This window comes from Rhinolophus hipposideros, assembly GCF_964194185.1.
Source record: "Rhinolophus hipposideros genome assembly, chromosome: 24".
Classification (NCBI taxonomy): Eukaryota; Metazoa; Chordata; class Mammalia; order Chiroptera; family Rhinolophidae; genus Rhinolophus; species Rhinolophus hipposideros.
The window spans coordinates 18,399,919-18,412,306 of NC_138070.1; the positions used below are offsets into that span (position 1 = coordinate 18,399,919).

General features: G+C 54.6%; 1 protein-coding gene across 4 annotated transcripts in view; it reads right to left on the reverse strand.

Annotated features, from left to right (window-relative positions):
- Positions 1 to 7,977: 7,977 nt before the first annotated feature.
- The window catches only part of AP1B1 (adaptor related protein complex 1 subunit beta 1), a 44,153-nt gene continuing 39,742 nt past the window's right edge, over positions 7,978 to 12,388 (reverse strand). For 2 of the 4 annotated variants that reach the window (XM_081037319.1, XM_081037317.1), the window contains 5 exons: positions 11,927 to 12,056; positions 11,563 to 11,647; positions 10,817 to 10,903; positions 10,562 to 10,722; positions 7,988 to 8,979 (listed from right to left, as the gene is read on the reverse strand). In XM_081037319.1, the coding sequence (XP_080893445.1) occupies positions 8,905 to 8,979; positions 10,562 to 10,722; positions 10,817 to 10,903; positions 11,563 to 11,647; positions 11,927 to 12,056 (538 nt within the window). In that variant the 3' untranslated portion in view covers positions 7,988 to 8,904. Of the gene's footprint in view, positions 8,980 to 10,561; positions 10,723 to 10,816; positions 10,904 to 11,562; positions 11,648 to 11,926; positions 12,057 to 12,388 lie in introns of all 4 variants that reach the window. The other 2 variants (XM_081037320.1, XM_081037318.1) reach the window with 2 other exon arrangements.

Sequence of the window (12,388 nt, forward strand, 5' to 3'; positions counted from 1 at the left end):
CGCCCCGCCGCGCCCCGCGCTGGAAAATCTCAGGCGCCGGCGCCGGGCCGTGCGCCCCGCGCGCCCTGCCCGGTGCGTCCCGCCGCCGCGCGCCTCATCGCTCCCGTAACACGGAGGCCCGGAGAAGCCAGGCGAGGACCGAGCAGGCAGTGGGAGGGCACATGCAGCCGAGAGGGCCGACGGCGGACGAACGAGCAGCTCCGGCGGGTGCAGAAGACGCCCGGAGAGAACAGACCCGGCGCGCCGCGCGCAGGCACCGCCTCCGCCCCGCGACGCTGCTGGAGGCGCCGCCGGCGGCGCGGGGCTCCGAGGTCCGACCTCCTCGCCGCGAGGGTCCCGCAGCAGAGCCGGGCTCGGGGGACGGCGCTGCGCTCGGCGCCTCAGCCCCTCCGTCCTTCTCTCGCGCCGGCGCCCGGAGTCGCCGCACCAGCCGGCGGCGCGAGCGAACGAGCGGAGCCTCCCGGAGGTGGCGATGAGGTAACCGCCCGCCGCCCCTCCCACCTCCCCCTACTCGCCCGGGACGCCCCTCCCGGGAAGGGTCGCAGGAAGGTGATTGGGGTGCAGGGAGCCCGTGGAGGGACCTAGCTCCTTCCGCGGATCGCGATTCTCTCAACCCGCTCCAAAATAGAAGCCCTTCCCGCCCACGTCCGCTCCGCCAACAGCGCTCTCCGAGGCTGACTCCAGACAAACCCCGCTAGACTCAGGCCGCCCGGGGTCGGATACGTCCCCAGCTGTGTGACCTTGGGCGAGTCGCCGCACTGCGTTGGCTCTCTGCTCCGCATCCATCAAAACCAGACACCATTTCTTGAGAGCCTACTACATGCGGGGTCCTTTACTAAGCAATTCCATACGTGATGCTTGAATCTATAGCCTCAACCTGGCATCTCCATTTCAAAGGAGAAAACTGAGGCTGGAGAGGGGATTCTCCAAAGTTGGGGGCAGTGGGTAGCCCCTGACCCACAGCTTTATGGTCTCCTCCTCCTCCGAGGAGCCCTCCCACCTTCCTCTGCCCACAGGGGAACATGGGCCGCACTAAACAATATGTCAAATGACAGTTATCGAGGGAGGGCAGGACAGGGGGTGCTGAGCCTCGTACACACCGGTTCACAGCAGCTCAGCCCCAAATCCCTGTCCCAACAAGGCTGAAAGATCCAGAAATTGGTGGACACCACCTCTGTCTCTGCTAAGGCCAGGTTTTCTGCCTGAGACTCCACCTGTAACACTCTCCTTGGAGCTGGTGAGAAGATTCTCCCCCATCAGGCTTGGAAAGCCTTGACTTGCCCAGCTCCCCTCCCCTCTGCCTCTGCCTGCCTCCTCCACATAGAGGGGGCTCCCACATCTCTGATCAGATGCCCAGGTATTTGGTGAAATGAAACTGCTCTGTTTCTGCATTGACCAAAGTTTTCACTTACTGTTTGCCAGGATGCTGAGATGGATTTAAAAAATAAAAAAAATAAAAAGTCCTACCTTAGGAGAGAAGGTTCTAGAACACATGGGATCCAGGAACTGTAAGAGCACAAACATCCACTCCCCATCCTGGGGGAGGTAGAGGAGTGAAGAGGAGTTAAACCTGGAAGTGGGGAGGGCATGCGTCCTCCAGGGAGAAGGTGATGGCAACCAGAGAGTGTTTCTCCAGAGCATTGGGTGTGTTTTCATTCTCCCACAATGGATTAGGGACCTGGATCTGTTTTCACTCTTCTCAGCCACTAGGGAGCTCAGAGCCAAACTTGTGGGTACCCTCTGGCAGTTGTTCCAGGTCTTCAAGCCCAGCGAGGGGGGACTCCTGGCTTCATCTTCATTTCCTGCCATGATTTTTCCCTTCACCTGATTTCCCCACTTACTTTGTAACTTTTCAGGCTTCTGGATTTTGTGAGCCGCCTCATTTCCTTTGGGGAACAAGGCAGGGAGTGAATAAACTAAGCCTCCCTTCCCTTTTGGTACTCAGCAGGCTCTTTTTCCATAAGGCCCTTCGTGTGGCCCACACCTCTGCCTGGAGCACCCTCTCTTCTTGCTCCTGTCCACCCTTGGGAGCCAGCTCTGGGTGTCCTTCTTCTGGAAAACCTGCCTTGCTTCACTTTCTGACAGAGTGCTTTCTTGGGCAGGGCTTCTTCAGGAACAGGCAACGGAGCTGGTGGAGGGCATACCTGGGATCTGGTATGGTTTCTCAGGGCGAGGTTTTGGAATGATGGAGGACAGTGACAAATTCCTTAGGAAACTGTTACATCAGCATCACTAGCAGCACTTCCCATTTATTAAGGACCTGTGATGTGCAAAGCTCTGACCCATAGCTACATGTTCATTAAGACTTGGAGGGATGCAATGATTTGCCCCAAATTTTCCAGCAGGAAACTGGCAGCACAGGCACTGGAACCCAGGACCTTGGGCCAACGAGCCTGATTTTCTGAGAAGCCGGAGTTCATCCAAGCCCAGGGGCCAGAAGGAGGGCAGCTGGAGCTTGTGGCCCTGTGGGAAGGGACTTTGAGGAAGGCCCTGGCACTGAGCTGAGCTGTGACAGGTGTGGGCAGCCAGTGCCAGGCTTTCCCTAGACTGGCAAGCCAGAGACCTTGGGCTGCTTGTCTGGCTGGGGTGTAAATTTTGAAGTTTCTCTCATCGATCTCCTCACTCCTTCCCCAAGGAGAGGCAGTCAGGCTGCTGTTTGCTGCGCCACTACTCCTATACCCTTCACGTCCTCCCATGCAGTGCTCCAGGGAACACCCACCAAACATCCACACGTGCTCCTTTGCACGTGGGACCCGGCCTGCCCTCTGTGGCTTATGAGGGAGACAAACATACAGCCAGGCACAGACTGATGGAAACAGGAGCATTAGGCTGGTTCAGGCCTAGGGGACACGGGGTGCACCAGTTTGACCGAGGGTGGGGGCTCAGGAAGGGCCCGATGACACAGCTAAGCTGAGCTCTGGAGGATTAGCCACAGAAAGTAGGGTGGGCTCAGTGACAGTTAAGAGGGCCTGGCCAGGGGCAGGCCCTGGGTAGGGAATTCTGCGTTGCCCAGTTCATTGCCCAGAGCCTCCCAAAGCCAGCCAGCTGGGTGTCCCCCACCGCCCCAGCACCTGACAGAAACAAATAATTACAGAAAGGGGGAGAAAGTAACTTCACAGTAAAGAAAACTGCAAATTCTACCTTGGCCAAGTGATCCAGATTAATGTGACTGTGGTAAGTCATGCTGATGGCGTGTGTACCTGAGATGACATGATGAGAAGGGCCCCTCCTCTCTGGTCTTCTTCCTAAAAACCCATACCCTCAGTCTCACCATGAGAAAAACATCAGACAAACCCAAATGAGGGATAGTCAACAAAATACCTGACTAGTATTCCTCGAAATTGTTAAGGTGATGAAAACCTGAGAGCGTCACAGACCAGAGGGAACTCGAGAGACATGACAACCCCATGGCATGTGAGCTCTGGGAACAGAATAAGGACATGAGTGGGAAAACTAGTGAAATCCAAATAAAGTCCGTAGTTTTGTTGAAAAGTTATATAATTTGTTAATTTTATATTATTAATGTATATTATTGCTATATATTATATATTTACAAATATATGTTTAGATCATAAATATATAAGGAAAAGAATGAAGAAGTCCATTTATAAAAAGAAGCAAACAAAAAGGAAACACTTCATGAATCTATGCAAAAATAAACCAATATAGTCAATAGTATTGTGATAACTGCACGGTGACATGGTTACTAAGACTTAGTTACTAAAGACATCATAAGGTATATAAACGTTGAGTCACTGTATTGTACACCTGAAAGTAATATAAATTGTCTTTCAACTATACCTTAATAAAAAAATTAAAATATATATGCATGCAAGAACTTTTTTTTTTTTTTTTTGGTTTTTGAGAGCCCACTGGCCCATGTGGGAATCGAACCGGCAGCCTTCGGAGTTAGGAGCATAGAGCTCTAACCACCTGCGCCACCCGGCCGGCCCCCATGCAAGAACTTTTAATGAAGAAAACTTAAAATATTACAGAGACATCAAAGAAAGCATGAACCAATGGAAAGGCATGTACTCCTGTATTTGGATGTAAATATTATTGACATTATAAGGATGTGAATTCTCCATCAGTTAGTATAAACATTTGGTGTGACCCAAATACAAATACCATCAATTCTTTTTAAACTAATTCTAAAGTTCAAATGGAACAAAGATGGCAAATAAGAGGATACAATAAATTATGAAAATATAAAGATACAATAGTTTTTAAAAACACAGTGACCAATGAATGGAAAATTCTCTGGTACAGAGCGGAATCCACAAAAGCACTCATATATATGTGGAACTTTAGTATATGAAAAAATGACATTTCAAATCTGTGGGAAAAGATGAATTATTCAGTAAATTCTGTGGAGAGAACTGGGTAACCATCTGGGAAAAGAGGAAGTTGGATCCCTACCTTGTTCCTAACATAAAGCCCAGATGGAATAGGTTCAAAATGCAAAAACTAAGATGAGACAAGTACTAGAAAGATGAAGAGACTAAGACTACAGAAAGGGGTGGCTGGAGGGCTCAGGTTGTTAGAGAGCGAGCTCTTGGCAGCAAGGTTGCCCGATCAATTCCCACATGGGATGGTGGGCTTGGAGCTGAGCTGCGCCCTCCACAACTAGATTGAAGGACAACTTGGGGCTGATGGACCCTGGAGAAACACACTGTTCCCCAATAAACCCCAATAAAATCTTTAAAAAAAAAAGACTACATAAAAAAAATTCAGCAAGGAAAAGTTAAAAGCAGTAATAGAATGGGGGAAATAATGACAAATCAGGACGAAAAGGACCAATAACCATATAAAAAAACAGGCAAAAAACATGAAGACTGCTCAGAAAAGGACATATAAATGGCTCAAAAACACATGAGCAGAGTTAAAACACAGTAAGCTGTCATTTTTCACCCATCAGTTTGGCACACATCAATATGCTGAGTTTGTGAGGGGGTGAGGGAATAGGTGTCTCATTCCTGGCTGTTAGGAGAGTAAATTGAAGAATTTTTAGCAACAGCTATCAAAATTATGAACGAACCTACCTTTGACCCAGCAATTTCCATCTCAGGAAGTTATCCAGGTATGAAAGTGAATATTCTTTGCAGTATCACTTGTACTAGCAACACCTTAGATACTGTGTTTCCCTGAAAATAAGACCTAGCCAGACAATCAGCTCTAATGTGTCTTTTGGAGCAAAAATTAATATAAGACCTGGTATTATATTATTATATTAAAGACCGGGTCTTATGTTATAGTAAAATAAGACTGGGTCTTTTATTAATTTTTGCTCCAAAAGATGCATTAGAACTGATTGTCCAGCTAGGTCTTATTTTCGGGGAGACACGGTGTAAGTCAATGGACGTCGTGAGGGTGCTGGTCCATGATGGTACCTTCATTCACTGGAACACCACACAGCTGTTATAAAAAGGCATTAGGACTCTCTTCATGATGGACTGATAAGGGAAAAGTCTCCAAGATATAAGGTGCAGAACAGGGTGTATTTCATGTTACCATTTGTGTATTAAAAGGGAAAAACAGACATCACTGTCTCTTTGGAAGGTAACATTGGTTTCTTTGGGGAGAGGAATGAGAATTTTTCACTTATATACTTTTTTGCCTTTTGGGTTTTGAATGATGTGAATGCATTACCTTTTCAAAACAGAACTAAAATATGAAACGTAAAATGCTTATGTCCACTGGTCTAGCAAATCTGGGGACTAGATCCTACAGGTACGTTTCCACCCACGAGCAAGGACTTATGTAGGAAGATGTGACCGCACTGTTTGGACTGGCAGCAGATGGAAACAGCCTGAATGTCCATCAGCCGGCACTGGCTAATGGCCGCCCATTTGCACAAGGAATACTGAGGTGGGTTTATTTGTACAGACAGGTAAGATAAGGAAAGTGCTGGTCGTGTATGTGTAGAGTGTGCTACCATTTAAGTAAATACCTGCATGGATTTGCTTAGATACATGCACAGAATATTCCTGGAAGAAAATCCAAAATCCAGCAATGAAGTTTGCCTCTAGCGAGGAAAACTAAGAACTGGGTAAGGGTGGGAGGGAGATCTCAATCCTTTGTGTGGCTGATCTGACCCTGGTCTGGAACCTCCGTAAAAAACAAGAACAGCAATCCACTGGCTCAAGATTAAAAAATGTAAAACGAGTTCATGCTACAGGTCTTAGCACAGTGGCTGGCACCCAGGGCACCCAGGAGGGCCTTGGTTTTTGTTGGACCTTCCAGAAATCACTGGCTGCTGTTGTTGAATTCCCCAACTGGCTGGGAAGGCCCAAAGCACTGGAGAATGTCCTGCAGGGCGCCAAGGTCTTGGAGGGGGCAGGCCCTGAGCGTGGGGAGGCCTGAGCACATCAGGACCAGCGAGTTACACGAGAGGGGGAGGAAGCACGGGAAGGCTTCTCACTGAGGCCAGGGAGGGAGAAGAAGCTAAAGGGTATACTGGATATCCCCGAACGCACTTCTAAAGGCGTGGGCCCCCAGTGGCGGTGCATGTTTTCTGATGCGGTGCATGTTTTCCTGATGCGAGACGAGGGAAAGCCCAGGCTTGGGGAACCGGGAGTGCCAATACTCTCTGCCTGTTTCTCCCCGAATATATTAAGACTGCTGGGTCCCATCATAAGGGGTGCTGTCTGGGTGAAGAGGGGCACCTCTGGTTAAGGTCCTGCCCATAATCTCCTGAGAACCAAACACAACTAGAATTAGGAGGGTGAAGCTAAGATGTCTGCCAGTCCCAGGCCCTCTGTCCAACCAGGCCAGCCTTTCTCATCAGCTTTCCTCCTCACCCCACTGGGAACAGCTATCTTACACTTCCACTCTTCTGCCCTCAGCGGTAGAGGGATGGGGACAGAAAGCTCTGTGAGGTCCCGGATAGCTGAGCCAGCAGTGCACTCAGTGGGTGAGTCAGGGGCAGCAGGTGACAGCAGGCCAAGTGACAGTCTCCTCAAGGGCTCACAGCCAGAGGGGACCCCAGCCGTATTTGTGCATGGCCTTCTGAGCCTGAGGGCTTTCAGGTGAGGTGAGAACCAGAGTTGTATTAATACAATCAAGGGTCTTGGTTGATTGTAGGCTCTGTGGTCCCTAAGACAGTGTGGCAATCCCCAGGAGTCAGAAGAGGGCCAGGTGCTCCTGCTGATGCCCGGGCCCAGGCAGTTGCAAAGGCAGCCGTTTGTCAGAGGTAGGCACGGGGCAGTGTGGCTGTGGCTGAAACAGGTGAGGGCACCGGGGCTGCTCTTCCCTTTGAGGCAGGGTGAAGGCCCACCGGCCACAAGGCATTGAGAACGAGCTCTGCTGTCTGTCAGAGCACAACCCAGGGCCCGGCTGCCTTTCCCTGGGAGCCAAGTCAATGTGAGGACTGGGGCCACAGGGGGAGTCAGCCCTGGGTAGCAGCTGGGGCGGCTGCCAGCCTAGTACCCACTCAGCCCGCCAGTTGCCGGGTGGGGAACAGCCTGCCCAGACAGGTCTGGTGCTTGGCCTGCCGCCCACACCCTCTTCCACAGCCGCTCCCAGGAAACTCCCTGACGGCAGGGAGCTGAGGAAAACAAATGGATGTCAGCCCTGGGCCCACATCAAAAGGGATGGCGTCTGCTGGGGCAGAGTTGGGATCAAGGGTGGGAGAGGTTCCAGGGAGATCAGCAGACTTCAGAAGTCAGTACCTAAGGACACGGAGGAGGGAAAGGCTGTCCGCAGTGCCGGGGGAGGGGCGAGGGACCCTGGACTCCAGGGGACTCTGGACCCGCCCAGAAGAGCCTCAGGCAGCACCTGACACACTGGCCAGGGATATGCTTGATGTCATCATTTTTATTCACTTTCTCTTTTCGAAAATAAACATACAATATATAGTCTATTTATATATATATATATATATATATTAGATATAGTTACTGCAGGGCTCAGAACACTCTCCTGCAACCACTAAGAGGCAGATTTCAATTCTGACATTTGGTGGAGGGGGAAAAAAGTGTCCGTGATTGCCAAAAGCAGAATCTTTATTATTAAACAGCAGTAACAGGAAAACCTAATGCTCTGTCACACATACTGACACTTGGGAGGCCAGGCGGAGGGGAGCAGACACTAAGGAGAAGCCCAATAACCCTGCGCAGGAGGCAGCCTGCTCGCCGAGTCCCTCATCCCTTAGCCCTGGCTGCTCCAGGAGCCCAGGGCACACCGAGGAATGTATCATAGGTAGTGACCGTCCTCAGGGGCAAGAGGGGCAGCTTGGTAGGTGTGTGTGCAACTTGCAGGAGAGCAGGAGCCTGGGCAGGGAGTATGGGAGCTTCTGCCTGGTCTTCCCCACGTAGGTCAGCTCTCGGGCGGCTGTGGTCTGCCTGACAACCACTGGGCCCCAGGCTAGGTGCATTCAGGAATGGGGGGTGTGGGGGTGCAGGCCCTGGGAGTCCCAGACCCTGAAAGAACTGCTCTCCCGATACCAAGGGGACCCTCCACGCATGCCAGGACAGCCTGGCAGGGCCCATCTCATGACAGCGCATGGTGGGGAGGGACACGAACACCAACCTGAGAGGGGGGGGCATGGTGCTCCCCAGGCTGGGAGCGCCCTCAGGTGCCGAGAAAAGGAAGAGAACTTTGGGTCTTCCTGTCCAGCTTCTGCAGCCGCTCTGGCTCTGTCTCTTTTGGTCCTGTCCTCACCTGTCCCTAAGTGTCAGCAGCCGTGGAAGAGGGGAGTCCCCGTGCACCAGAGTACACTGAGCCTTCACTCCAGGAGGGGTGCCGCCCGCCCTGAGGACCCGGTGGGCCCTGCAGTCAGGACCAGGGAGCCCCAGGGGTGGCCAGCAGCCTTCCCTGGTCCCTCCAGAGAGGAGGTGGTGCTGTTAACCCCAGGGGGCTCCTCAGTGGGCTGGGACAAGGCTGGGGCGGGCACTGGACGGGGCCTCAGTTCTTGAGGATGGTCTCGTAGGCCTGGTACACGTGCTGGGACACCTCTGGCGCTCGGCACTTCAGGGACAGCTGCGGGAGAAGAGAGGGGTCTCGCTCATTCCCACGACTCGTCTCTGGGGTTGTCATTTACTAGCCTGGGAAGGAACACGCGGGGAGGGCGGAGAGGATGGGAACCAGATGGAAGAGTGCTGTGTGCACACGTGGCCTGCTGGCAGCAGCGGCTGGGGCAGATGTGTGGGGAAGGAGAGGGCGGCCGCCACAGCCAGCCGGGTGTGGACGGAATCACTTGCAGCCCACACACCTGCTGTCAGCCCAGCCAGCACAGCCCTACGGCAAGCAGCGTGAATCAGCAACGGGAGGCTGGCAGGGAGGGCCTGGCCCCCACCCTGCAGAGCTGCCTGGGCCCCCACAGCCCATGGAGGCTGAGGTCCTGGGGGAGGCAGGGGGCTGGGAGATGGTGGGGCGCTGGGGGTTCTTCCTAATTTCCTACCCAGGAACCAGGTACGTCAGAAACTTTGTCTCAGTTCCAAGTGCAGTGTGAGACCGGAGAGCACAAGAAGAGGACAGACAAGTGCCACCACCCTTTCTGCCAAAATCACTGCTTCTGAAGGGTGCAATTAGGAAGGGGAAGTGGAAGGGGAGCTCCAAAAATCAGCAGCAGTGGCCCCAAGGGGGCTCTGGTCTGAAGAGCTCTGTGCACAACATGTTAGGAAGTGGGGGTACCAGCTCAGTTGGGGCCACCTGGTTGGGAAGCGCTGGGGTGTCAGCAGTGGGCAGGATGCCCTCCTGCCTGCGGCCTGCATGCGTGTCTGCCTGGCTTCGGGAGCAACGGGTGAGGCAGGGCTGGAAGGGCCAGGGGTGCACTGGAGTCAAACCAGGAGATGGGGTGTTCGAGGTGTGGCTGGGGAGGATGAGGGGAAAGAGGAAGAGAAAAGCAATCCGCTAACCTCCAAGTCCTGCACCACGGGCACCAGCAGGGAAGGTGGACATGCAGCAACCAAACACAGGGAGACGGAAATTACCACCACCGAAGCCACTGCCGCAGCCCCAGCCCAGCCACAGAGCCGTCGCTGCAGTGGGCCCCGGGAGCAAGGTCTCTGAGGGGGAGGCATGCCTGCCAGAGACTGGGTGCAGGGGGAGAAGCAAAGCCTGGTGCTCGCTGGGCCTGGAACAGCAGCTTGGCCGCCAGGACAACCACGCACTCCGTGGAAGCGTGTCCTCACTGGGGTCTGACTCAAAGCGTCGGAAGGACGAGCCGCTGGGAATCACTGTCTTCCCAGCTGCGCCCCCAGGCAGGCCGGAGCAGGAGGGCCAGGGACTGGCCTAGCAGGGCCACTCCTCAGTCAGGCAGGCGTCGGGCCAACGGCGCCGCCTCACAGGCCCAATTTTACAGACTCTTCTAGTTCAACTCCTTATTCTGAGGCCCAGTTTGGTGTCTTACCTCAGTGACTTGATGGGATCGAGTCGGAGACTTTCTAAGGCCCTTTCCAGGGACACAATTCTGATGCTTATCAACACCAGGCTGAAAGGGACCCCAGCCTAGCTGGGCTAGAGTGTCCCCCATCAGCCCCCCCTGCGGCCAGGGAGGAAGGCGGGGCAGGAGAGGCGCCTGGGACGGGGAGGGAGGCCCGGGGGCTGGCAGGGCGGGGGCGCTCACCGTGAAGCTGGGGTTGCCCGGCTGGAGGCGCAGCTCCGCCAGCACCCAGATGCCGTTGGTCAGCTTCAGGGACTGGTAGAGCATGTCCTGGCCCTCCACGTTCCTCTTGGCCACTGTGAAGATGTTGCTGCTCTGCAGCCTGCTGCTCGCGGCCTCTGGGGGTCAGAAGGCCCCTGGTCAGCAACGGGGGAGGGCCTGGGGTGCAGGTGAGGGGCAGTGCGGATGGGGCCGGGTGCTCAGCAGTCCTACCTGCGTTGAGAGGGCAATCTCTAATCTGGAACTGGGTTTCGTTCTCATTGGGAATGTCCTTCCATGTGGCCAGGAACGTCTGCCGGTCTGTGGGGAAGAAGGCCCGCTGATAACCTTGTGGCCCCGCGCAGTAAGACCCAGCAGGCAGCGGGTGTGCCGTGATGCTGAGGACAGGCACGGGCCCTGCCTCCCGGAGCTAACCCGCAGCTCTGGGAAGGTGGCTACCTGCAGTTCCCAAAGGACTGGGCTTCCTGCCTCTGGGCCTTAGCTCTCCTCCTTAGCACCCACATGTGCCCTTCCCCTGCTCTGGCCCCAAGCAGCCTACTCATTAGTCACCCTGCGTTATGGGGCCTCTGACTGAGAGATGAGGGGGGCAAAGAGCTCCACGCAGCACCGAGCTGGGAGTGAGTCCTCTGGGCCTGGGATGAGTCTTTTCAGGGGTTCTAGTCAGGGCACAGGAGATGGGCATCAGGGGTGAGGCATGACCTGGGTTCCCGGCCTCGCGGAGCTGGTGGGATGACTCTCTAAAGTGCTCAGGCAAGGCTGAGGGGCAGAGCAGGAGAACCCTGGAGTGAGATAGCTCTTGCGTGGCACAGCTCCCTTGGGGGGGGAGGCACAGCTGGCAAGGTAAGACCCTGGGGCCATGACGGAGATGTGCCCCTCACTCCAGGCTCTGACTCATGGACTCTGCTGTGGGGCTGCCAATCTACCATTCTAGGGACCCTACAGGTGCCCTCATGACTCACCCATCTTCCCGTCCTCCACAAAGAGGATGTGCAGCGGGTACAAGGTGCTGAAGTAGAAGACGTCGATGTTGTTCTTCACAGCCACCTAGGAACAGGTCCTCACGATGCCTGACTCACCTCTGAGGCCTTAGGAAAGGCCCCGCTTCCTGCACCCCCCACCTGAGAAGATTCTCTCACATACCTTCCCTGGGAACCACGCCCTTACGTCCCCTCTATGGGGCCTCTTTGTCACATCTGTGGCCAAGAGCACGACTTCACAGATGCAGCCCTTTGCCAACACAGGCCAGGCCCAGACCTTCCCATCAGACCCCTCCCCAAGGGTGGATGGGTAAGGACTGGGTGTTTGGTCCTGCGGGGAACACACCTGGAGGTTGTTCAGAGGCTCCATCTTCATGACTGAGCCCACCGTGCTGAGAGGCAGAGAGATCTCCACAGTCTGGTTGGGGCTGAGTGGTGCGTGGACCTGGAGCGGGGCGGCGGGGGCCAGGCCAAAGCTGGGGAGAGAGAAGCCCCCACAGGGATGGCAGGGGGAGCAGGTGCTGACATGGTGGGCTCCTCAGGCTCTGGAGCTGGGGCAGTAGTTGGCAAGAAGCCTCTCCAGCAGGCCAGCCTCACGTCAGGCCCAAGCCCAGACAAAAGGACAAACTCCTGACCTACGTCCTCTAGCCCTCAACGGCCATGAGGACGGGGGGAATCTCAGACCGGCTGCAGGCCTGAAGCCCACCTCTGCTCCTTGTTCTCCTCTGGGCTCGGCCCTGGGCAGATCCAATTAAGCATGGCCTTGCCCCGTCCTGCCCTCAAGGAGCTCAGGTGGGGGGTGCAGGGA